Source organism: Onychomys torridus, chromosome 2 (genome assembly GCF_903995425.1).
Source record: "Onychomys torridus chromosome 2, mOncTor1.1, whole genome shotgun sequence".
Taxonomy (NCBI): Eukaryota; Metazoa; Chordata; class Mammalia; order Rodentia; family Cricetidae; genus Onychomys; species Onychomys torridus.
Genome location: NC_050444.1, coordinates 26,747,321 through 26,774,683, shown reverse-complemented (window position 1 = coordinate 26,774,683; position 27,363 = coordinate 26,747,321). Strand labels below are relative to the sequence as shown.

Here is a 27,363-nt window from a genome sequence, read left to right as displayed (position 1 = left end):
AGCTTGAGCTCTTTGCTTTAAGGTGGATCGTTAACAGAGCTTGGCAAATAAGAGATCTCCCTGTGACTCTGCTCTGATAACCCAGACCCAGCAAAAACCTGTGGAAGATGAGCGAAATCCCATATTATTATTAGCTCCTTTATTCCTACCAGGACCTTAATATGTTCTACAAATACAGCTTCTAAAATAAGAAAAGGTTACATAAAACCCAAGATTATTTTAGTAGTTCTGGAGAAAACAGTCTTAAATAAGGAGGGAATTATGGGGGAGGGAGGCAATGAGGAAAGTGTTGGAATCAAAAGTGAATGCTGAGGAAGCAGAGCATCATGGGGGAAAGTAGGACTCGGTAATAGATGAACTAGAGAGAGGAGGAAGCCAGAGGAAACCCAGAGTGTGGAACAACTCTGTTCTCTCCGTTCCTATGCTTTCAAGCCTGTTTAAAGAGCACCCCCTTCTACAGAGCTGCATCTGCTGGGCCTGGGCTAGTGTCAACAGCAGGATGAGGAGAGATAAGGAAGACAATGGTGAGGGCCTGGAAGCCACCAGAAAAGGTGACAGGGGGTGTGTGGCATGTGGTGTACACAGAAGACTATGGAAGACAGTCATCCTGAAAGATTTCAACAGGAAAGTCACCACATGGTGGATGAGACAAAGGGTTCACAAAGTAGAGAGGATTTAAATAATGGCCATTTACTAAGTCACCTTAAATAAGCCACTTCAACACGATGGCCACGTAGCTCATCATTAACCTAAGTGGCAATGACTATAGGATTTGAACATATTATACTGCATGGAGAAAGGATGCTAACGGGCAGAGCACTAGGAAACACAAGAAACAAAAAAAAATCAATGTCTGCTTCAGGAACCCACAGGTAGAACACGCACAAATGTTCATTTCCCTTTATGCAATTCAAGTGAAGCTTCCCTCCCTAGTGAGACACTCCAAGGCTTGAGTTTGTCTCTGCTTCTGCTCCCTAGAGCCATCCTGTCAACATCACCATCTTCTTTAAACACTCTTTATACCATCTTCTTTACACACACACACACACACACACACACACACACACACACACACACACTCTCAGCAAAGCAAAACCCAGGAATCCATGAGTTGTGCTCCCATCCCACTGGCCTCTACAAGAGAATATCATTAGGGAGCATTTGAAACTAACTTTCTAACAACAGCAACAGTGAAGTGAAATTTCTTGAGATAGCCACTGGGAGCTAAAATCAGAAGTGTTGCTACCTGATCCTAGCCGCTAGGCGAATGTTTCAAACCCCAGTCCCTCTGCTTTTAACAACAGAAGACAGGAAGTCAGGAACTCCAAGATGAATGCAGCTGTGTAAGTTAGAACACTACTACTCACTGCCAGGTCTCCCTGTTGCAAAATGAAGGCTGCACTGTATGCCCCATGCCTTCCTGTCCCTGCCTGTTCATCTCACAGAACAGTTGCTTGTTTGCTTAACAATCCCCCAGGGGCCTTTTTCAAAAACAGTAACTCAGCAAAGCGGCGAAGCACAGAGTACTGGAGGAATTCCGTGTTTTAATATACTTCAATAAACGTGACGGGGCAAATCTGTTTGAGGTCTGCATTTAATGCTTTCTTAATTGTATTTCTTGAGCAAAAGTTTTTAATTTTGGTAACATTTAACAAACATCTTTATAATTAGTGTTGTCTGGATGTCTGGATCTTCTCTGAAATGTCATCTTTGCCTACTCAGAGGTTGCAGAGATGGTTTCCTTGACTTCCTTATGGAAGTGTACGGATTTGTCAGGCTGTGCCCCACCCTTTATCCATCCTTCCAAATGTGCTAGTTCAACAGAGTCCACTGGTTTTCTCTGTTGTCTTTGTCTAGGAATAAAGAACTCAAATTTTATTTTTCAAACTTATTTCAAGTGCTAATTATACTTTAGTTTGTCCATCTCTATTAAAAAAAAAAAATTCTGCTGGGTCAGGTGTGCTGCACACCTTCAATCCCAGCACTTGGGAGGCAGAAGCAGGCAGATCTATCTCGATGAGTTCAAGGCCAGCCTGGTCTACCTTGAGAGTTCCAGGCCAGAGAGAGGAGTATAGTAAGACGCTGTCAAACAAAATGAAACAAGCAAAATTGCTGAGGTTTTGACTGAGACTGTGGGATCTATACACTTGTGGAGAATTGTTAGCATAAACACACGGGTGTCTCTGAACACAGTAAATCAATGTCTTCACGGAAGTCTCCTTGGAGTCCTCTCCTCAACATTTCAGAGAACTACACAATGTTTTGAAGTTTTCATTAATTTTATCTCTGCCTACTTAGTTTTCAATGTTATCATTAGAGCATTTTAAAGGACTTTGTTTATTAAATTCACAAGTGTTACCCTTTCCAAATATTTTATTAATTTTGTGAATATCATACTGTAAGGTTTGGTGGATGTTTGAAACAATGGAGAGTGCCTGATCCTGGGAAAGGATGAGGCAGTTATGCTGGGATGAACCCTCCCTCAGGCTTATCCCATTCCTGTCCCTCAGTCTCTCTGTCTCTCTCTCCAAACCCCGCCCACTCAGAGTCTCTGAACAAAGAAAAGGCACCAAAAAGTCCAGTTCCAAATTCTTAGTGGCTACAGCTGCTTCCTCCCCTGAAGTTGCCTCCACCCAAGTCCTCCCCTACCCACTCAGCTTTTGACCATATTTGGGCACAAGCCCAGATTGTGGCAGACACATCATCACCCCTCTCCTACAACCCACAACATTGCCCTGCTTTCATTTGGGGGTGCAACTTCTCTGGCCTCAATCTCTGGGACTGGAGTACCCACCCGGGAGTTGCTCTGCTCAAATATACCTGTTGTTATACTTTTTCAATTTGGCTTGATCTGGCTCACTGCATTGGCAGAGAAAAACGTATTACCTGGAGGCAGGAAACCTATTACATACAACATATTTTTATCATATTCACCCTCAACTCCGCCTATCATCCCCACCCACCCAACTTCATGTTCCCTCTCCTTTCTTCCCTGGCCCAGATCAAGGCTAGTCTGTGCTGGAGTCCTGGAGTGTGGTTGACATACTAGAGGTCACACCACTAAAGAAAGACTCTCCCTCTCCCAGCAGCAATCAATTGCTAATAACTCCTCACCTAGGGGTGGGGCTTCCTGTCCAATTCCCCTTCATGCTGGGATTTGGTCTAGCTTGCTGTGCATGCTGTCACAATTGCTGTTTGTATATGTATCTGCCCTGTTCTCTCCAGAGAACACTGTTTTCTAGCATGTCACCCAGCACCTCTGGCTCTTAAAGTCTTCTCTCTCTTCCTTCTTTGAAGATCCCTAAGCCTTGGGGAGGAGTGTGAAGTAGACACTTCATTGAGAGCTGAGCATTCCAAAATCTTTTATTCTCTGCATGTTGAGCAGCGTTAGGACTCTGTGTTACCTGAGACCTACTGCAAGAAGCAGCTTCTCTGATGAGGGCTGAAAAGTGTATTAATCTTTGGGAACCGCAATAAGTCATCAGGAGTCATCATGATACTATGTCGATTTAGCAGAACAGCAGTAAACAGGTTGTCCCTGGGGCCTATGCAGCCGCTGGTTCTAGGTCTCATTAGCTGTGCTAGGTGTAAGTTCCATCTTGTGGAGTTGGCCTTAAATCCAATCAGAGTGTGGTTGGTTGCGCCCGTAACATTCACACCATTGTTGCACCAGTGGGTGTATCTGACCATGCCAGTAATTACTGTAGCTTTTGGGTTCCAAAACTGGGTAAGACAGATAACTTTTCTCCTCCAGGGTAATATGGATAGCACGTTCCAACACTGTGAAAGTTAGGCAGTAGAGATAAAACTTCCAGGCCAGTACCTGCTTGTTATCTCTATTTTTATGACTCAAGTATGTTATGTCTTCGCCAATAGAGGTTTCCTGTCAAATTCTGGAGCATAAACAAGATCAATGGTAACAGCCTGTGATGTAGGCAGATGTGAGGTATGTGTGTGTGTGTGTGTGTGTGTGTGTGTGTGTGTGTGTGTTAAAGTCCAGTGGTTAACAGTTCATAAAAAAGTAACCCATTCCTGGCATTAGGGGGTATTATCCCACCATAGAATAACTTCACTTAACTCTTTTTACATATGTACATATTTTAAGAAGCTTCTACAGTAGTAGGTTTTCGTATAGTTTTTTTCAAAATGCTGTTAGTGTCAATTGTCAATGTAGTTTTTAAAAATCTCATTTCAGCAGCTTTTGCTGCTTCCATAGGATTTTCTCTGTGTATACCATAAGCAAGCACAAAGTTTTCTTTCTTCTTCTCCAATCTTTATCCTTTTTCTTTTCTTGTTTTTTATCACTTTGGCTCAAACCTCCATGACAATGCTAACTGAACAGGTTATAAAAGACACCTTTAAGTTAGTCCTGATAGTCACTGAATGGTGTTGTTTCACATGTATTATGGTAGCTACAAATTTCTAATACATTGTATCAGTTTAGAGAATTTCCATGATTGGCCAAGTATTTTTTAAATCATGAATGAATAGTTTCCCTTTCAATCTGCTAATAGTGTAAATTACATTGACTGACCTTTAAATATTTAACCAACCTTACATTCCTAGAGGAGAAAAAAGCCAGTCATAAAAGAAGCATAATGTTTTACATATGAAAGTCTAAAGTCTATAATATTATTTGGTTTTTGGTTTGGTTTGGTTTGGTTTTTTTGCTTGTTTGTTTCGGTTTTTTTTTTTTTTTTTTTTTGGTTTTTCAAGACAGAGTTTCTCTGAGTAACAGTCCTAGATGTCCCGAAACTAGCTCTGTAGACCAGGCTGGTCTTGAACTCACAAGAGTTCTCCCTGCCTCTGCCTCCCAAGTGCTCAGATAAAGTCGAGTGCAATCACTGCCCGGCTAATACTCATCATTTGTAATAATACTGTATAGTGCTAGTGGAAGACACACTATGTTTTAGGAAGGAAATCATCTTATCTCTTTTTTTTTGATAGAGATTTTTGTAAAATTGGTATTATTTTTTCCATGTATTGTTATGTGTTGCTAAACACAGAGATAGGCTCTGAGAAATACATTTTTTTTCAAGGGTTTTATAGGTAAGAAACATCCTAGTATCTGTGTTACAAACAAAATCAGCCAGGTACCATAATCTTAGAGGTCTAGGTCCACCTCTGGATATGTGGTCTTTGTTACCTGAAACATCCTGATGTGATGTGTGACTCTATTTGATAGATTTCACTGGTGAAGGCATCAGGCCAATGTGAAAAAGATCTATTCCATTTCTCTGAGCTATAGTTAATTACTTAAGTATCTTGCTACTCCATGTGGTGTATTCTGTTAATTTATGTTTCAAATTTCAAACTTATCAGTGGATTAATCCATTGGTCAGATCAAAGCCCTTATGATCCAATCATTTCCCTTCTCAGCTAGCAACTAACCCTGGGGCATTCCAAATCCAAGCAAAAACAGGTCAGTTTGTGAATATTTATTGTATAAGAGGTTTATTTTTAAACCATTCAGTTTTCTATGACAAATCATTCTATGAACATTAATTAGTTTTGTTAATAGTGCTTTTCGAGTATTCTCTACTTTCTTAATTTTTTGGCTACCAATTCTGTCAATAATTAAAATATTCAACAATGACTGTTCATTTGTCTATTTCTCTTTTTGGCTTTTGTTTTGTATATTTTTAAACTCTGTGAGGTGAGTAATATTTAGAATGTTTGTTTCCCTAGTAAAATGATTTACTTTTTACATTTTGTGTGTGTACACATGAGCACAGGTGGAGGTCAGGAGACACCTTGAAGGCATCAATTCTCTCCTACCATGTGGGTCCCAGGGATGCACCTCTAGTAATTAGCAGGCACCATTATCCACTCAACCAGCTCACCAGCCTCAAAACTGACTCTCTTGCGCTTTCTTTTTCTTGGTGTTTTTGAAACAGGGTCTCTGAATGTAGGCCGGGATGTCCAGGAAATCACTGTATAGACCAGGCTGGTCTTGAACTCAAGATCTACTTCCTCTGCCTCCAAAAGTGTACCACTACCATGCCCAGCTAAACTGACTCTCTTAACATTATGATCCTAAACACACACACACACACACATACACACACACTTCTTTTTTAAATTAAATCTCTGCTCATAGGTTTAAGGTTCTTGAAAAAGAAAGTAGCCTTTATGAGGAAGCTGTTGGTGCTTTGTTTTTTAAAGTGGCAGGTCATGTTACTGGTCTAAATCCCTATACTCAAGCAAATTGTGTGCCACAGGCCCCCTTACAGGCACTAGCCACCACCCTGGGTTTTCTCTCTTTTAGAAATAGCTTTGTTTCCTATGGTAACATACAAAGAGAAATCTTTTTTTTTTTTTTTTTTGGTTTTCGAGACAGGGTTTCCCTGTGTAGCTTTGCGACTTTTTCCTGGAGCTCACTTGGTAGCCCAGGCTGGCCTTGAACTCACAGAGATCTGCCTGGCTCTGCCTCCCGAGTGCTGGGATTAAAGGCGTGCTCCACCACTGCCCGGCTACAAAGAGAAATCTTGAAGGCAAATTGAGGGACTCCAAATACCGTGCATAAGTGAATGAGCAGGTCAAGGGCTTTCTCTGTTTTGTGTCACCCTGACCCACTGTTGGTATAAGGTACCCAGAATTGTCTAGGGGTTACACTGCAGATTCCCAAGCCATCTTGGCCCATTATGACCTAGATGGTTTTCTACATTACACCAACAGCAACAGGCATATACAAATGCTGTTGGTTGTATGTCTTTTCTAATTTTCTTAACATTTTTATTTTAAATTTTTCAGCACATTAATCTGAAATGAATCTTGTCCTATGCTCTCAGCTACGTAAGCAATCTAAGAAATGGGTCACCAGCCATGCCAGGTCTGTACAACAGGAGCACTTGCACCTCAAGGACTTTCACTTCACCTCTTTCGGCTACGTGGTGAAAATTCAGCTTGAAGAAGGTGACCAATAGGTTAAGAGTGGCGACAAGGAGCCAGTGGGATGCTTGCAACCACCCAACCCTAACCTGAGTTCGATCCCCAGAACCCAGATGGTGGAAGAGAGTGCTGGTTCTACCAAGCTGTCCTCTAGCCTTCACTTGAAAGCCTTGGTATTTCATTCCCAACCACCAGAAAAAAAAATGTAAAAATAAGTAAATGTTTTTAAAGAGGTGCCCAGCTCTTAAAAAAAAAAGACAAAAAAAACCAAAAACAAAACACACACATATACAATAGATTACTTACTAAAAGCTGCAATTGTGGATACTGGCTCACTTTCCTCTAATAGCCACCCTCCATCAGGTCACACTAAGTCTAACATATACATACATACATACATACATATCTATAAACATATCTATAAACATACATACATAGTAGTTCATATAAAAATCTCAAGTAGCTGTGGGTAAAGCAAAGTTTAAGAATGAGATTTCTTTATTCCCATACTGCTTGGAATTTTTTTTGAGCAAAACCTAATTCTAAGCTTCTGTTTGACAGGTGTAAGTATAAATGAGAGCTGACTTGGGGTGTCGGGGCCCCTTTCCAGGTTGCTAGTAGAGAACCAAGGGTTTTATTGCCAATGTGTTTGCTCAGTACACACACGACTTGTTGACCATGTCCAAATGCTGAAATGGGACAACGATAGGCCAACGCACTGGCTGTGCGTGTCTGATCCCGTCCAGCCTTCTCCAATCCTGCCTCCTGTACTACAGTTTTCTGGTTTATCCAAGCCTTTGAAACATCTCAGTGGATACGGTAACCGCCATGTGGTCTCGTTCGCGCCAGTGCAATGGAATGCCCTTCTTAATGTTTTAAGGCACTTATTTTGTTTTTACAAACTTCTTTTTGCATTGAAAGAAAATAAAAGCACTTTGTTGATGTATTTTTATTTTATGTTCAGGAGTGTTTTGCCTGCATGTACGTATACCACGGTGTGTGCAGATTCCAGAAAGGGGCACTGGATCCCCTTGAACTAGAGTTGCAGACTTGTGGGATGGATACTGAGAGTCTTCTGCACGAGCAGCAAGTTCTCTTAACCAGCAAGCCACCTCTCCAGCTCCAGTGAAGAACATTTCGTCAGGAAATTCTGTGCAAGGCAAAGCATCTCAAAGACATGATGGGTGCTCTTCACCAGTAGAGGACTTTACTTGTCCCTCACAAACTCCTGTCCTGCCCTTAGCTAAAACAGCAAGACGTGTATAAATTGAACTCCCGGGTGACTCTATAGCCTAAGTGTCATGTGATATTTTGATTGTGTTCTGATAAAGCTTGCTTGGAGTCAGAGGACAGAGCTAGCCACTAGCTAAACAAAATTAGCCATAGAGGTTTGGAGGACTAGACTGACAGAAGACAGAAAGTAGTGAGGCAGGCTGAGAGAAGATCACGGCCCTTTTGGAGGAAAGAATGGAAGATGTAGGAGGTGAGTGGTGGCTGCTCCTCTGCTTGTCTGATCTTGCAGGTTCTCACCCCAATATCTGACTCCCGATTATTTATTGACAAAGAACAATAAGATAAACGATTCACATAAGTCTTCTGTAAAACCCTGAGCAAATCTAGAATTTTCTACCCTGTTCCCAGTCCATAGCCCTCTGGGAAAAGTTGATTCTTTACTGTCTCCATTTCTGAGTTCAAGGGCAGCCTGGTCTACAAAATGAGTTCCAGGACAGATGAGCTACATAGTAAGACCCTGTCTCGAAACAACAACAGGTGCTTACTGCTGTGGTACAGGACTTAAGCTCTCAGTGCCCACATTAGGTGGAGTGTACCTGCTTGTGACTTGAGTTCCAAAGGATCCACCATTGCATTCTGGCCTCCATAGACACCAGCACAAAAGTGAACACAGCCACACATATATGCACATAATTGAAAACAGTTAATATTTGGGCTGGAGAGATGGCGCAGAATTTAAGAACACTTGCTTCTCCTGTAAAAAACTGAAATTCAGTTGCCAGCAACCACACAAGACAGATCACAACCACCTGTAACTCCAACTCCAGGGGAATCTGATGCACTCTTCAGGTCTCCCTGGGAACCTGCACACACACACAGTTTTAAAATAATAACAAAAATAAATCTTTAAACACACACACACACACACACATGTGAAAGGCCCCTGAAATGAACTTGGGTGCTCTGGAAGAACAGCAAATGCTCTTACTTAATAAACCATCTCACCATCTATCTCCAGCCCTTTATTTTTGGCAAAGGGGGTCTTTTACTAGGACCTGGTACTCACCAATCAGGCAGAGCTGGCTGACCAGCAAGCCTTGAGGGTCTGCCTGTCTCTGCACCCCACCTCGGGGATTATGAGCACAGATCACTGCGTCCGGCTTCTTCATCCGGGTCCTGAGGATGGAGCTCAGGTCCTCATGCTTACACAGCAAGCTCTCTACTAACAGAGCTATCCCTCTGTCTCTGAGCATTTTCTACTTACAAGCAACATATGATGAAACAAGACGATTTTTCTTCCAAATAGACACATTTCACATTTATTTTTTGTAAGTTCTAAGATTGTCATTCAATTTTTTTATTAGTCTTCTAATATTTTGTTAGATTCACTTTAAGTTGGAAGAACATGGATCCACTAATTGAAAACACTGTCCAAAACATGCATTTGAAGAACATGTTCTTAATTAAACTTTGGATCTCGACCCAAACTAATAGAGAACGTGCAGCTCAGTGCTCAGGGAGTAACTCACAGCAGACTTGCGCAGCACAAGCTCCATGGACTTGACAACTTAGGAAAATGGCAATTCACATTGTTTTAATTTGTAAGTTGGTCCAAAAATGTCTCCTCTCTCCTTGAATTTCCATTGTTGCTTAGGTACCAATTCCAATTATTTTTTAAATCTGTTGGTCCCAACTGTTTTCTGAAATGTTTGACAAATATCTGTGTCATTTGATATGAAATTACCTCATATGTATTTCTTTCCACAGACGCTGCCATTTCTCTCTGAGGCTTGTTTTCCACATCCATAAAACGAGAGAAATGTTACGAACCTCTACATTTATCAAGAGGGTCAAATGAGGCTAGCCGTGAGGAGCACCTGTAAGCTGTAATGTATTGAACGGGGGAACAGGTACACAACGTTCAGCAATATCCAAAGGAGTCTGTCCTGTGGCACTCTGCGCTGTGCCGACGGAACAGTGTCGATCCCGTATCTCAGTTAACTGAAGAAGTCCGTTCACTGATGCTCTTCTTTGGGGACGTGAAGACAAATTAATAACTATACCTTCCTGGTATAAATGGCCCATGGTGCTTTGCTCCCTCGTTATTTTTAATTCTATTACAACCACACTTCTCAAACCTCGCTTTCTCACCTCCTAGACCCATCTTTGAGCCCAGCTGGCCAAGAAAATTACTATTCTCTACATTTCACACAAGAATGGGGCTTATAGCTATAAAAATAAAAATGGACCAGATGAAATAATTGCCTTAGAAACTCAATACTGAATCAGCTACCTGTCAAGCCCGGTCAGAACACTTTCTCTCTTCTTTGTACCTGTAAAATCTGCATGACAATGTTTATCTGTACATGGGACCTTACTGTTAGCCAAGGCTGGTCTCTAATTCCTGGCTTCAAGCGATCCTTCTCCCTCAGTCTTCCAGAGGAGACAGGTCTACGGGTGTGCCACCACGCCGCTAGCAACTTACTTTCATAATATTTACTGTTTTAGTAGGGTACGGGAGTAATATCTTTAAACACAGCACTCAGGAGGCAGCGGCATTTGGATCTCTAGGAGTTTCTAGCTAGATATGGATATAGATGTGAGACCCTGCCTCAAAATAATAATAACAATAATAGTAATAATGATAGGTATTTTTTTTTAATGGGGAAGGAGTTCATTGGTTAGGAGCCCTCAATGCTCTTATAGAAGACTTGAGTTCAGTTCCCAGCAACCATGGCAGGCTGCTTAGAACTTCCTGTAACCCAGTTCCAGGGGATCTGAGAACTTCTCAAGCTTCTGCAGGTACACTCATGGTTACATACACACTAAAAATAAACTGCCAGGTGTGATGTCACGCCTTTAATCCCAGCACGTGGGAGGCAGAGGCAAACAGATCTCTGTGAGTTCAAGGCCAGCCTGGTCTACATGGTGAGTTGCAGGAGAGCCAGATGTTACACAGAGAAACCCTATCTCAGTGACTCCTTTATAGTCGTATCAGTATTCTATGACTCTCACAATTCACTGTTATTTTGAAATATTTTATTACTGGAAAAAATCTGTTATCTGTTTTTAACTGGATGGCAAACTTCAGGCGAATGTCCCGTCTTCTCCATGAAAAATGACTCCCTTACCAAGTCCAAGACACAGAAATCTAGGAAGGGCAAGCCCACACTGAGAGACTCTCAGCCATGCAAAGGAGAAAGAGAAGTGACATCCTACACTTCCACCTCAGGCTGCAACTTCACACTGTGGTGGAGGGGCCTCCCCACCCAGCTGGACCACTGGGCTGCTACAGTACCAGAGCTATAGGTATAAACAGAAGAGAGACAGTCTGTGCCCTCTGCATAGGAAAATGACTGGCAGCTTTCTGGGCTGCGGGGGGAAGACTCACTACCTACCGTACCAGGAGCTCAGATGAATGAGACATTTTGGGAGGCAGCTCACTGAACTGCCTGGAGAGCACAGTCCACAGAAGAGCAGGACTGGGGATTCAAACAAATTACAAATTGATCCTTTCAAAAACCATAAAAAGAAATGCACTTCCATTCACACCCACTTTGGGGAGGTCTCCGGGCCACATTCCATAACAACTGCTGATGATGGGCTAATGTTGCCCCAAATGTTCAACTACAACACTAAAGCCCAGAGCAGTAATGCCAGTGAGAAAGGTCACACAACAAGCATTGTAAGGCGAATCTTAAAGAAAATCAAACCTGAAGCCAGTATCGGGATGAATGCTGGAAGATCAGAGAAGCAGAACAAGCCACAGCTTCCTCACCTCCCCAATTCCTCAGCTGATGCTATTTCCTCAAAGTGGAAGCCTCTGTGTCCTCATCCGAATGGATCTCAGTTGAATTGCTGATAAGAGCCTAAAAGCTTATCCAGCTCTAGTTCCTGGTCCTCACGCCTTATATACCTTTCTGCTCCCTGCCATCACTTCCTGGGATTAAAGGTGGCTTGTGTCACCATGCCTGACTGTTTCCAGTGTGGCTTTGAACTCACAGAGATCCGTCTTCAGAATGCTAGGAATAAAGGTGTGTGTGCCACCATTTTCTGGCCTCTATGTCCATCTACCGGCTATTCTGTTCTCCACCCCCCCCAGGTAAGTTTATTGGGGTGCACGCATGATATATTGGCCACACAGCATATTGCAAAGACAGACCTGAAGCCAGAGCCTGTTCTGCGTCAGGTCCCAATTTATAGAGGACTAGCAGTGAGGTGGGGGTACTGCAGGGTCATCAACTTGGACCCAAGCCTGCTCCTGTAGCATCTAACTAAAAAACTACAGTGAAGTTCCCATCAACAGGTAACTGTCCTGACTGCAAGACTTGGCTAATAAAATCTTAGGACATAGAGTCTTTAAAAGAAAGAGAAGGGCAGGTGGGCGGGCAGGCAGGAGGGAGGCAGACAGGCAGGCAGACAGGCAGGCAGGCAGGCAGGCAGACTGGATTAAATTTAAAATGCTGTCACATTTGACATTCACTCATTTTGATTGGCTACTCAGTATGCCCTAAAGTAGAAATAGCACTGTCCTCACATCTTCCACTATGGAAGCGACACTGGGGAAGCAAGGATGTCCCCAAGAATCTCCTGGGAAAGCACATGCACTGAAGCCCTCACAGGGCAAGCCCAGAAGGCACGTTCCACTTCTTCACACTCACAGACCCAACAGACTCCAATCCCAATGTACATTTCTGGGGTGCTCTAGATTCTCCAAAACTCTACAGTAGAGGCTGCAGACAGGGTTCGGTTAGTGTCAGATCTCCAGTACCTACAGAAAAAGTCAGGCATGGCAGCGCACACCCCGGTGCTGAGGAGGCGGAGATCCTGGGGGCTCACTGGCCAGCCAGCTGAGCTGAACCAATGAGCTCCATGTTTAGTAAGAGACCTTGTTTCAAAACACAAAGTGGCTAGACTGGAGAGATGGCTCAGCAGTTGGCACTGGCTGCTCTTACAGAGAAGCTGGGTTTGGTCCAGCACCCACACGGCAACTCACAATGATCTGTCACTCCAGTTATGGGGGTGGGTCCTTAAGTCTCTCGTATGTGTCACATGAACATACATGTACCCCCCCAAATAAACCCACAATAAATAAGTTTTTAATTGATTAAATGGCAATGATGCACCTAACCCTGACCACTGGCCTACACACACACACACACACACACACACACACACACACACACACACGCCCTCTTACAATCAAATCTATCTTTCCCACAAATTCTAACACAGGCTTTTCTAAAACAGTATCTTCGGTGAAGTGAATTTGATCACTCGTATCTACTGCCCCATATTTCAGAGTTGTACTCTGTTCCTTCTTATCCACTAAAGAGCAACAACTGAGATTACTTGCCAAATGCAGTCTAGGAATTACCTCCTGGCCAGACCATATAATTTTCTTTAACATAAATTGTTTGGTTGCATTGTTTTAAAGTATATATCAAAATTACATGCCAAGTTGTGACTCAGTCAGTTGGCTTGGAAGAACTAATCATGATCTTACTAGGCACAAAAAGAACTGAGGACTGCTCACCTCCCTCCAGATCTTCTGGGAGGAATATTGAACTGCAGGCTCCCTGGAAGCAGAGGTAGCCCATGCATTGCTATGTCCATGTGTACACCAAGTATCTCCCTGAGGAATGAGCAAGCCATGAACAATAGATGCGCGGCAATCATCCTGATTTAGAAACAGATCTGGCCAAGCCACAAAGTTGGTCATCAGAGTTCACAAGTATTGTGACATGCTGCTGAAAGCCAGACAGAGCCAGGCATTCATCTTAAGATGAGACTATATGGGGCAGCTTAAGATCTCCCAACTCAGGCAAACATCAAAATGTCACTGGGACAAGAGTGTTTCACACAGACCTGAAGTTCTGATTTTACAAGTACAGCAGGGCAGGAAAGACGGGCGTTCTTCCCGCCTCATGACTGCAGAGCCCAGAGCACGTGCTCATCCAACTGAGATGGGAGGCTGAATAAATCCAGTCCTGGGATTTTAAAGTTCAGGCATGTGCAAGGGCTGTGGCTCACTTTGGCTCCTTCTCATTAAGAGGTAAGGGAGTTCAGGTCCGCTTTTTGTTAATCTTGTGGTATGGGCTGTCTTATGCAACCACATTCAAGTGTTCACAAAAGAGAAGAGACCCGAGTTCATAGCTACTAACTAGGCAAGTTTACCAGGCACACGGGGTCACGGCTGTTGGCTCATGGTGACTTTCTATTTGTCTCCATTCTCTTAAGTATATGTGTCCTTTGAAAACCTTACAGGGAAGGGGGCAGGGACAGGCCCAGAGAGGATTCACAGAGAAAGGACTCCACCTTTCATACCAGTGGCAAATCAGGCAGCACCCCCCAACCCCCGCAGTAACACAGGAGAATGAGCTTTTCAAAATCAGAAGCTGACAAGCAACACTGATAGAATACCTTGGAAAACCGTGATGTGTCTATCCACAGTGCCAGTGATCCAGTGAGGTCCATTCCTGGGCACAAGAACAATCCCAGAAGGAGGGTGGTGACTAGGGGTGGGCAGAGAGTGGCACTGTATTAGAAGCCAGAGATGGACAGGTATTTCTTGGTCTATCAGCTCCATACACAGGGAAGGGTATTAGATTCCTAGTTAATCTCCGTGTCCCTTCAAACTCCAGCAGACTACAGGTCTGTAAATGACAACTTTGTGTAGTGTCTTTGGCACACACCTTCTGCGTGAGCCAACACCAACAGTTTGTACAAACACGCACTTGTTAGCACACTGGAAGGCAGTGTGGGACATGGGGTCCCTGCCAGAGGCTCCTTGAGTCATCTGATGGTCAAGAGATAAGCTGAAAAATGTGTTAACCATCCCTGGAGAGCTGGCATACAGCCACGGACTGCCTCTCATTAACACTAGGAGCACTAAGAACAGCATTGCTGACACGTTACCTCATTTAGAAGCAGCCCTGCCTCAGTTGTCAACACAGGCCATCTTGGTGAACTCTCAGCCATCTTTTGTGTCCAGGTTCCTCTTAAATGTATTATAGCGGTGAATTATCCGTCTCTCTGGGTTGCTGAGTTCGGCTTGGTTAAACTTCTACAGAGCCCTGAAAAGCACTGTCCTGGGCCTTGTTATCCAAGCTCCCCACTGTTCTGTCTTTGCCAAATATGGAGATATCATCAAAGTCTTCCTCTGTTTGGCAGAGCCCTTTCACTGTTTGTTAGGAAAATGCTAGCTAAAGCATTGTTCACTGTGTCACTCGGTGTTTGCAGAGACCCTCTCAGGAGGTTTGTTAAGTTACTTGGGGGAGGAGAGTGGGTATCTTACCAATGGGAAACTGAAAACATTGTAATACAAAGTTTCTCTTCTTGTTTAAATTAATGATTAAATGGGGGAGGGGCTATAGTAATAAAGTAGTACATCCCAGATACTTAGTAGCATTAATTTCTTTACTCTCTCAAAAAATGAGTATGTGGTTCTCAGCCGCACATTAGAAGGTTTCAGACTGGGACAGCCAAGTGCGTGGAAAGCTTAGCAACCCGGAACTCCCCTAGCCTGGAACTATACCCATCCACCTATTCTAGCAATGCATTCAGCAACTGGACCATTACCTGCACTGCGCTGCATCTACACACTGATTTCTGCTCCCAACAACGCAATGGTCTCCTTTCCTTTAGCAACGCCTTGGTAATTCTCCTTTTGTGTTTAATTTCCATTTAAAAACGTCCTAGTTTGTGCCTGGGCACTCAAGGCAGAGGGCTAGAACAGCTCAAACCAGTTCGAAATTGCAAGGCAAACTATGCCCCCTAAGTTAATTTTTAGGGGGTCAATACCTATTTTCCCACTTTATGCTTGGGTGTGTATATGATTAAAAGTACATGCATGTGGGAAAGAAAGTACACACTAGAAAGACTTACATACCTCAAGTCTGTCAATCAAAACAAAGAATCACTCACATTACTCCCCATAGCAACCCACTCCTCCTCCTCCTGGACCCCATGAAAGGAAGCATCAAACAAAACTGCTACTCTTTACATTTCTAGCTGAAGGGGTCCACCGCCTCCTTACAGTGCATTCTGTACCGTCTCTTTCAGTAACACATGCTGGGATGGTGAGAATGTCCAGTGGATCAAAGCATATGGGCAGAAGCCTGAGGGCCTGAGTCTGACACCCAGGAGGCAGGTTTTAAAAATGGTGGATGTGCTGGTAAGCATCTGTAGGTATCACATACTTACTGCAAAACCAAAGACCAGAAGCAGAAACCAGAGGATCTCCCAGAAGCTAACAGGCTAGCTAACCCAGAGTACAGTGTAACACAGACAACAAGAAACCTCACCTCAACAAAGTGGAAAGAGAGAACCAACTCCCCAAAGTTGTCCTCTGACTTTCACACATGCACGCAGTAGCATGTGCACCTACACACACACACACCACAGTAATTTTTAAACAAACAAAACTCCTTGCTAATATACTATGTATGTGCATTTTTAATTATTTGAATATGGTGGTACGAACCTAGAAACACAAGACCCAGACAGACCACAGGGAACAAGGTGTGATTATGAGCCCTGGCTGTGGACACAAACTCACACCTCTGTCTGCAACCATTTATCTTGAAGTGGGGTATTGCCTAAGCTGGAGAATGGAGGCCAGACTAATTTTCGAGTTTTACATCCTCAGGAAGTCCTCCTTCAGATGAAATGTTTAGGATAATTCCTGTCTCAAAAGGATGCAGTGAGCGCTCTTAAGACTCTTTTGAAACCTGTCAGGGCTTTACTGATCTAACCTCTGTTCCTCCACAACTTTTTACTCCTCCCCACCCCTGCCCTTATTATTGTGTGTCCCACGGTCCCCTAGGGCCCAGCAGCACCAGCAAGAACCAGTCCCTCTCCTTCTTCCCACAGCCCACCTCCTGCTTAATCCAACTTTGCCTTTCCCACAGGGGCAGCTCAACAGGAAGCCTGCCCAGGACTCCAGTCTCTGGTCTGTCACTGAAGAGCAGTGCATCTTACTTGTCTGTCCCTTCTGTAAAACTAACAGTCCCACCTGCCCCACTGCACTCCTGGCAGGCTCTGGTGCCTGGTGAAGGTTAAAACAATTGCACTGGTCACTCGAATCACTGAGATATGTTAGCTGGGATCACTTTTATGATTATCATTCTGTGCGGGAGACAAGAGCATGGAGCTGGGGAAACCACACGCCCAGGCAGGCTTCTTGCTCTATAAACACAGAACCACAAACCCCAGATGGGCTCTCTATACGGTCTGGCAACTCCACTTCATCTCCCTAGCAGGCTGGCTTTCCCGCTCTCCCGTACATCATTTCACGCCTCCAGCTCTTAACTGACCCTCAATCGCTCTCATCTGCTCCTGCTCTTCTGCTGCACGAGAACAGAGGTGAGCCAGCATGCTCTAGTCACCTGACCAGCATCTAGATCAAAAATGTACCTCAGCTGGAATCCTCCACCTTCCCTGCCTTTTCCAGTCGGTTGGAAGGGGAGTTCAAAGGGCAGTCCTCTTCCACCTGGGTTCCAGGTCTATAGCTTTCCAGGGACCTGCCCTGTGCAGTGACCAGTGACACTTCCCTCCCTCCCCCGACCCGTCACATTCCTTTCCTACTTTCCAGGGATGCTGCCCAGTGATCCTCACATCTCCACTTACTTGGGCCCTTGTATAATATCTCTGCCTTTTAGACTGGGCACAACCTGTAAACTTGTTTCCAACCAAGATAACACAGCGAAGACAATGAGTTTACTGCTGCCCATGGAAGAGAACCCCACCCTGGCCCCAAGATTCTCCTTGCCTGTCTGATAAACAAGAGCCTGCTGAGGAGCTGACATGACGAACAACTGGAGGACGGGAGGGCTGGAAAAAAGGAGCTCCGGGAGAGATGGAGCACTCAGGTGCAGTCAGCAAGAAGCCGGGGGAGGGCCCTTGCCTTTCAGGTTCAGGGAAATGAATTCTGCCCATTCATTCTGAAGCTAGTGTGAATTCTTTCTTGGCCAAACTCGGGATGAGAAATCAACCCTCTAACCCTTTGAGACTTAGAAACAAACAAAGTTCAGGCTGAAACTGGACTCCTAAAGCATGGAAGACTTGGCTATATCCGAGGGGGGGAAAGAGAGTATGGTAATCTGTTACAAAGTTACAAAGCAATAGAAAACTAACAGTGTGACCTCTTTCAGAAAAGTCATACACTCTCATCCCTAGTCCAGAGCTCACTTCATCTCACCCGTAAAAAACAAAGTGGACCTTTCTTACTCCTGAACAAATCTTGTCAAAGAGCTCTATACACATACCCTAACAACCTCACCTTGCCTTCAAGGCTCAGTCCACTTGACTTACAACACAAACTTCTGTCAAGAATAATGATGGCGTAGGGTGGGATGGTGGTGCTGGAGAGTTGGCTCAGTAGTTAAGAGCACTGGTTGCTCTTTCAGAAATCCTGAGTTCAATTCCCACACGATGGCTCACAACCATCTAACTCCAGTTCAGGGGGATGACATCCTCTTCTGGGCTCCCAGGCACTGCACACACAGTGCACACACATACACACAGGCAAAGCATCCATACACGTAAGAGAAAAATGAGCCTTAAAAAAAAAAAGGCACTGTTTCCTTTTGTCTAGCACAAATGAATGTCGCTTTGTATGTATTCAACATCCTATACGTTTTCATCTCTGTTCACTGTCCTTTGGTTTTTGGAGCTTCTCGTTGTTTCTGAACTTGATATTTTTTACACATCTGATGCTGCTTCGACTATCCCCAGCAGCTTCTCCTAGAACCCACTGAAGCACTGTTTCGTCCAGAGCCTGGCCCAAGGTGCTGCTCTAGGAGATACTATATGGCCTCTGGCATCAGTGCAGGATTTTCAAATCCCCCTTTCTAGCCCAGACCTCCCTCTCACATCCTAAACCCAGCAGGCTGCCTGCTGCCTCCACTTAAAGTCTCCTATCACCTCAACTGTTAATATGTTCTAACAAAGCACTGAGCCCTGCAGTCCCGTCTCCCCCCGCCCCCCCCTCTCAGCAGAAGGCTTATTTAACCACCCTCTGTGCCAGGAGTTCATTCGGAATTCCTCTTCCTTCACTTCCTTCATCCAGGCCACCAAACATGCTGGCAAGTTGCGCTTCGCAATGGACCCTGAATTGGTCCACTGTCTTACGCCACTCTTGCCAGCTGCTAATGCCAAGCAGCGCTCACATCTCCCAGGACTGGAGGGGCTACAGTACCTCACCACCTCACCGCTCTCCCAGCACCCACAATACCAGCTTTGAAAAATACCAACCACCTGGCAAGCTCTTCCTGATGAAAACCTTCCAAAGCCTTCACACTCTATCTTTAAAGGGCCTGCCTTTTCCTTTACTGGCCCAGGCCTGCCTCTGAGACCTATCTCCTTCCTACCAAGTTTCAGCCACAGCCATGAGCTGCTTCTCAGCTCAAGAGTTACAACCGCTACTCCCCGGTCTTGGATCTCGGGAAGATCCTGTGCAAAGTGTCTCTGCTAGAAGATCAAATGTCCCCTCCCCAGAAGGGTGCCCCCTAAAAGCTTTCTCTTTTCTTCCTAGAATCTAAAAGAGTGCCACCCCACCGTTACCCAAGGCTGCCAGCCAAGCCCAGCTTTATTTTCCCATCCACCACTCCCCTGCCTCTGTTTCCTGAGTCCTGATCCAAGCTGCACCTCAGCAAGATCAACTCCTGCAGTGGGTGCACTTGACTTACATCTGTAAGGAAGATGCAGTGGGCAGAAGAACCAGGCTGATTCAAACTGACTTGGCTGCCCTCCACACTCTGGTACTCTCACTGAGATACATCTCCAACAGTAAATTTCCCACCCAGCAGCTCCAAGACAATTTCTGTCACAGCCCCTAAATCAGACAACATGGTTCTTAGGCAGGAAGGAGGAAACAGAATTCTTGGAGGTATTTTCCGGCAGGTCATAATAGGACCAGCTGAAATGTTCCAGAGGGTTGGGACACTTGCCATGCAAGCATGACAACCCAAGTTTGAGCTCTGGAAAGCAGAAAGGTGGATGGGAAGGAAGGACTCCAGACAAAGCTGTCCTCTGACTTCCCTACGTGTGCCACGGCAGGCGCACACTCCACACACACAATAGTAATGTTAATATTTGTTAAAGGAAAGGTCATAAGCTTCTGTTCACTGGTAATCTGCCACACTCTCCCCATCCTAAGAAAGAAGGCAGCCTCACTTCTGTCACTTGCTAAGAGGGGGAACTGGTTGTTGATTCCGGCCCTTTGCTGAATGAAGTCCCAAGTCCCAGCTCTCTGCTTTAACTGGCTCTGGCATGGTCCTTGGCTCTGCTCGGGAAGGCTGGAGGGCAGACTCACTGAAAGCTGAGTAGCTACAGCACAAATCACAGTCCCGGGTGTCGTGATTACGCACGTGTTAGCAGCTGCTAGGATGCAGCGCATTATGTTCGAGCATTATAAAGTCATACCCTGCTGTGTTCTAGATTAGCACCTGGCACCAAGTAGGTGCTCAGTAAATATTTGTCAAACAAATGAACACAGGGATATACAGAAAAATGCAAATTTATTTGTTATGTTCCATTAAAAAAAAAATCTCTTCGGATGCAGTATCAGGCTAGTGCTAAAGTGATGAAAAAGGAGGGTGAATTATACCACAGCGTACTCAACATGTAACTTCTCAGAAGTTGTGAGCAATGTGCTATAAAAGTCGTGAGCAAAGCAATGTGTTAGAAATTTGAAAGAATTTGAATTTATTTGGAGATGTGAAAAATCTTTTCTGCTAATGCTAACGATCACACCCTAGATATTCTGAATTTAAAGAACAGACTTCTTTCCTACATGGGGCCTGCCTGGATCACAGAGCATAACTTATTATTAATTTTTCTATCTCAACTTGAATAATCACTGTTCAAACCCCCAGACACATTTTTCAGAGTGTGTCTGAACAAAACTGCTAAGGAGCCTGTCTTATTCAGTGTCACTGATGCTATGGAACTTAATTCAAACCCAGCTATATCCTGTTGCCACACAAAGCAAGCTTTTCAGCGGGCCGAGTAATGAGTGTGGGCACTCGGGATTCCAACAAGCAGCTGTCAAAAACAATCACCCAAATGAACATTTGCTCCAATCTTCTCACACCAGGAGCCAGTCAGTCGTACTTCAGGGTGGTCTAGGAAAGAAACACATTCCCACGTCTACTGCAAGGCTACCCTAACTGCTGTTTAACTTTTCTTTGTAAATATAATTTCAAGCTTCCAGCCACTTTTGAGAGCAGACACAGGGAGATTTAACAAACAACAATCTCTATCAAGTTCACTTGTTTATTATGTTTTTTCTTCTGAAAACTCTCAAGAATTCGGGACTATTCTGCTGTCTAGAGAAACAACTCTCCCTCGCTTGCCACTTGCTGCCCTCAAAACTTCTTAGCAACATACACGGTGCATGAACCTCAACGCAGTTTGCTTTGTCCAATAGCGTGCTCGGAAGCTCTGCCAGTCAGTTGTGTAATAATAAACCCTTTATCTCCTGAAGATACAAAAACGGAAAGATCGCTCGGTGCTTTAGCGCGGATGGGGACTTGGCGACAATTAGCCGAAAGTCACATCGTTTTAAACGTCACCCCACCACCACCTTTCCCCTTTCCTCATCTTCAGGGCGAGGGGTGAGGACACAAAATGCTTAGGATGTCCAGTTTAAGGAAAGCGAGGGAAAGCGCGGGGAGGGGGTGGGGGAGTGGGGGGACGCCAGCAAACAGCACGCGGAAACCGAGGTCTTGGTTACTGCTGCACAGGCTCATGGTTCCTTCCCAAGCGCCTGTGATGGAAAGCAATCAACAACTGTTCTCAGGTGGAGGGAGGTGTTGCAGGTTGCTTGCTAGTTTCCAGAAGCTTGAACAAGGGAACACGTCCTGCGTCCCCAAGGCGGTAGAAAATGTCAATGCCGCGTCGATCGAGCGCAAGGCGCCCCTACCTCGTCCCGTTCCCAAGTTCCCCACCCAGCCGGGGAGAAGCGTTCGTCTCCTACAGGCTCGCGGGACCAGGAGCCGAGCCGGCCTCTGAGCAGCGCCAGGCCGGCCGCCAGGGCGCCGCTGAGCCGCAGTTCCGCGCGCTGCCCACGGCCGCCTGACACACCCCTCCCGGGCCGCGCCGCTCCGCTCGGCCTCCCCGGCGCCCCGCCGCCCCGCGGAACCCGCTGCGCCCCCCGGTACGCACCTTCACGGCTCCCCGGGCCGGGCCCTTGGGTAGCGCACGGCCCGGTCCGAGGGGCACGAAGCGCTCCTCGGCGTCCTCGTCGTCCTCGTCGCCGTCCACCACCTCGACGACCACCTCTTCGTCCTCTTCCTCGTCGTCGTCCTCCTCCTCCGCGCCCCCTCGGGGCTTCTCCGCCCCCCGCCCGCGCGCCCTGCGCCTCCGGCCCGCGCCCTCCTCGTCCTCGTCCTCCTCGCCCAGCAGCAGCAGGACCGGCGACGAGGCGGCGGCGGCGCGCGGGGGACCGGTCCCGCGCGGCGGCGGGAGCGGCGGCCTCCAGCTTCCCGGTGCGGCGGCCGGGTTGGGGCCGGGGGGCGGGAGCCCCAGCGCGGCGGCCTCGGGGGCGGGAGCGGGCGCAGCGCCCCCGCGGCGGCTGCCCAGGCTGGGGCGCTTGGCCAGGCGCCTCGCCTGCATGCCTGCCTGCCTGCGCCGGGCTGCGGGCCCGGGGCGCCGGGCTCCTCGCGGCTGCTGCTGCGGCTGCTGCTGCTGCTACTGCTGGGCCCGGGGACGCGCGGCTGCGGGGCTGCGGGGTCGCCTCCGGGGCTGGCCGCGGCCGCTGGCTGCAAGACGCGCGGGCGCCGCCTTCGCTGGCCCGGCCCGCGGGGACGCCGGCGGCTACGGTGGGGCGGCGCGCCGGCCGCGGGCGGGGGTGGGTGTGAGCGAGCGCGCCGCTGCCTCCGCCTGCGCCGCCCGGGAAGCGCGGGCCGCGCTGCGCTCCATGCGGCCGGCGGCCGGGCCGGCGCGCGCCTTCTCCGGGCCCTGCGCCCGCGCGCTCAGGGCCTACCGAGGTGTCCTGGGCGCGAGCTGTTTGTGTGGTGTCTTCACCGCCGCTCCCCCTCCTCCTCTTCCCCAGTCCTCACAGCCTTCCTCGTCCCCCGTTCAGACAAAACCCGGACTGGATTTATTTCCCCGACCCATGCTCTCTGAAAAATCTGCCGGCTTCCTAGCAGTTGGCCGGGACACGGAGGCCACCGTTGCCCCTGGGGCCTGCGACTCCCTCTGGTGGGGAGCGTAGGCTCAGCCAGGAAGAAGGTGTTCGGTTAAGAGGTCAGATGAGAGTGGTTCTCTGACCGCCACCACACTGGAGCTTAAAGTGGAGTCCGGCAAGGTGTGCCGATCCGAGGTTTGGGGTCAGTTTCCAACCGGAGTCCTCGGTCATTGAAATTTCTGCAACATTTTCAGATGCCTCTGGCAGGCTCCTTTGAGCACCCGGGCTGTAGGCCTTGCCTCATAGTCTCTGCTCTGCGCTAGTCCGGCCCTTCGATGTTATTTGGTTTTTTTGTTTGTTGTTTGTTTATTTGTTTCCAGTTTCCACCTGAGGACCTTACCTGGTGATGTCAGCCAAGTTCCAAAAAAGCTTCGGCTCTCTTGATTTGGTCTACTGGCATTGTCCAAGTCTTGAAGGAGCAACAAACCAAGGGGTCACTATCATTATTCCAAAATTTTTATATGACGGAAGACCTCACACAAGGCCAGCTTGCCACGTAATGAATGACTGCCACTTTCTGAGGACTTTCCGGTGTTGTTTGGCCTTAGGCTATAGTGAACCAGGTATTTTGCGTCCAAATCATGCCCCTAAATTCTACTATTTTGGCTAGGGCTGGGAGGAGCTTCTTTATTCATCAGCTGTTGGGTAAAAGGTGTCTGAATGATCCACCCATTATTGTTGGGGATTGAACATCACGTGGCTTGCTAGACTCGTGATGGGGGCTCATTAAATGCTTACGAGGGTTTCTTCCAACCGCTGAATAGGGATAAGGACAAGGATTCGAAAATGAACTCTGCCCTGCCGGAAACTGATTACCTTCCAGAAAATGCCTATTTGAAGTAATCACACCCAAATGTCGTGTGGTTTAAACTCTTCTTTCTCACGTCCTTTGAGGCACAGGCCCACAAGTCCTGTCCATTGTTCTTTCTGAAATGCCTTTCCAACCAACACTTCCTTTTTCCTTCCCAAAGCTTTGATAATGTCACCACAGTGAAAGTGGGAGTTCCTACAGTATTAAAAAGGAGGTGTACAACCATACACTTTCTCCCAGCCCCACTTCATACACCACCACCCCAGGGTTTCTCTCCCTCAAGCCACATTCAGATCTTACAGTTTCTAGTGAACTTTTCATTTGTAAATATCCTGTTCAGGAAATCTAGAAAGAGCAAACAGTTGGGGCTTTGTAATTTATGGGTGTGTCTTGAATCAAGTCTTAGAGTAGCTAGTCCCTCCCAGAAAGGAGTAAATTGTTTCAGCTGGTGCTGCAAAGAATAGCCAAGGGCAGCTAAGGTGCTCTCTTCCAGATTCAAGAGGGTAGCTTGGCTGGTTTGAGAGAGGATTTGTAGAGAGGCGGCCAAGTGTATAGGTCTCTGGACACGTGGCTTAAGGACAGTGGGAGCAGTGCAGAAGAGAATATGTTGTAGAATGTTACAGCTATTGTAACAGCTGTCAAGGTCATCAGAACAGCTGTGGCACTTGCATGAAATCAGGCTTGTTGACTGTCCTTAAGAGGAGGGGCTAGAAAGGATCATTGGTCTCTCACCTGAGATCCAGGCTATTCCCTCTGCATCTCCTGCCATTTGTATGGACGTTTGCAATAGTTGCACTTGGTTCTGTCTCAGTAGAGATGCTCAGCTACAGAGTGTGGAAGGTTAGCTGAAGGAGGGGACTGCATCTAGGCAGCTTTGGGTAAATCATTGTTCGTGATGGGGTGAGACTTTCTGATGGTCAACTGCTTTCGGGCTACCCACGCTCCTGTAAGTAACCTCTTACACATGCTTAGTAAGTAAGCTCAATGAAGTCATTGGTCCCCAAGGTGGGCTTTGGTGGGATTGTTCATCATTGGACCTCTATGTCATGTGACAAAACTTTTCCTGGGGAGATGAAACACATCAGTCATCTACTCACCCAGATAGAGACCCCAGGACAGACCAAAGTATGGATACCATCAAAATTCCAATTTGGTGACCCATGAGTTTAATTGGGATTACTTGCAGGAATGTGGGTGAGGGGTTACTTAGAGGAGCAGGAACGACTCACAGACAGCTGCATCGTGACCTGCCATACCTGAGAAGCTATAGACGGTAGAGAGCTTCTAAGGGAGGGCGAGCCAATTTTCTCCAATGGTGTGGCTCCTGGGAGGTCGACTACACTGCAATGGATAGCCCCACACCCAGGAATATATGGACAGCAAAAATTGGGGTTGATGGATTATTAAATTTAAGATTAAAGGCCACAGAGTTGGGGGGATTAGGGAGTAGGTACATCTGAGAGGAGTTCAGGAGGAGGTTGAGGGTGGATATGATCAAAATACCTTGCTTGCATTTACTTCTCAAAGAACTCTAAAGTATTTTGTAGGCTAGTGAATTAATAGATGCAATCAATTTAAAAGTGTATGCAATCAGTTTAGAAGAGTGCTGTCATTAGTTACCACTTCAATCTTATATCCTCCTCTACCCCTAACTCCAGACATCACCATGGAGTTCATTGTCAGATTAGGGCATTTTCTTGCTGAATTTTTCAATTGTAACTAATCCATTTAGGAATTCAGAAGTCTTCATAAAGGTTCATTATACAAAACCGGATCTCAGAAAATAACAGGATAACATGATACAGGTCAAAGGACAACTTTCAGAAGTCAGTTCTCATTTTCTGCCTGTTGAAGCAGGGTCTCTCTTTTCTGCCACTCTGTATTCCTAGCTAGCCACAAAGAGCAGAGGTGACACTTCTGTCTCTGTCCCCATCACACCTACCTAATGAGTACTGGGATTACAGGGGCACTACCGCATCCTGCATTTTTGTGCGTTCTGTGGGGTCCTGGGATGGAACTAGGAGGCTCAGGCGTACTCAGCCAACACCTTTACCTAATATCTTTCTTTCTCGACGGTACCTAGCTTTCCCCTCAGGGTTATAGGGATCAAACTCAGATCCTGCTGCTTGCAAAACAAGCACTTGCCTCCCAGCCCGAGGCCAGGCTGTCAGCATTGGTATGCACAGTGAGCTACAGAGCCCTTGCTGCAGAGAGAAGTAGACCCTAGTCAAAAGGTGAATATGACTTCAGAGATACAGTAAGCTCTAGAGAAGAGGTTAAAGTGGGAATAGAGTGGTGGAGGGTTAACAAAAAGATGTGGTCCCCCGCATGGTGGAGCATGCCTGGAATCCCAGTGAGCAAAGGCTAACATACACAAGTTCAAGGCCAGCCTGGGGGACTATAAGGAGAGATCCTGTCTACACCTATTCAGACATGAGCAAAACAAAACAAGTGTGTATGTGCTTACATTAAACAAACTTTAGAAAGGCATGGGAGACAGTGTGAAACTACAGTCAGAACATGCAGTGGAGCAGGTGCCCTTCCTGTAGGAAGGGCTCCCTTCTGCTGTGCATTCTGTTCCGTTCCTGTGCAGTTGGGGAGTGGTCATCCATAGGGACAAGGTGGCGTTAGAGACAGTTGCCACTCCCTCCCTCCACGGTGATCACTGACAGCTTGCCATCTGTGGTCTGGTTTCTTGTGACCCACAGTGATTCTAAACCTTTGACATTTGGGTCCCAAAGATACATTTTAAAAATGATCGAAGAAAACAAGACTCAGTTTGACATTTTGCTCAATAATTTTTAGATTCAGAAAAATAGGAACCATGGTCCCCAAACTGTAACGGTGACCCATGCAGAAACAAAATGGACTCACCCACCACTGACAGCTTTGATGTCCTTATCAACCATGAGTAGTTAGATCTGTTGACCGTGGTAGCTCCTTCTAAAAACTACTTTTAATCGAAAGGTAACTTGTAGATGAATTCCAGAGATAGCATGACAATGAAATTCATGATAAGATGCATGTATGTTTTCATGAACTCTGAGAAATGACCATTTCAAACCTGATAGCCAGTCAGAGGAAAAGGCTGGTAAGCTTGAAAACAAACAAACAAAAGACTCTGAACCTTATCACCGATGATGCCATTAAAATGTTTTCAAATAAGGACCTAGAGAGATGTCTCTGCAGTTGAGAGCATTGGCTGTTCTTCAGAGGACCTGGGTTTGATTCTCAG

At 46.2% G+C, this 27,363-nt stretch overlaps 1 protein-coding gene across 1 annotated transcript in view; it reads right to left on the bottom strand.

Moving 5' to 3' along the window:
• The window catches only part of Znf704 (zinc finger protein 704), a 198,260-nt gene extending 175,100 nt beyond the window's left edge, over positions 1 to 23,160 (bottom strand). The window contains exon 1 of the mRNA XM_036177672.1: positions 22,294 to 23,160. Within this exon, the coding sequence (XP_036033565.1) occupies positions 22,294 to 22,743 (450 nt within the window). The 5' untranslated portion in view covers positions 22,744 to 23,160. The remainder of the gene's footprint in view (positions 1 to 22,293) is intronic.
• Positions 23,161 to 27,363: the final 4,203 nt, after the last annotated feature.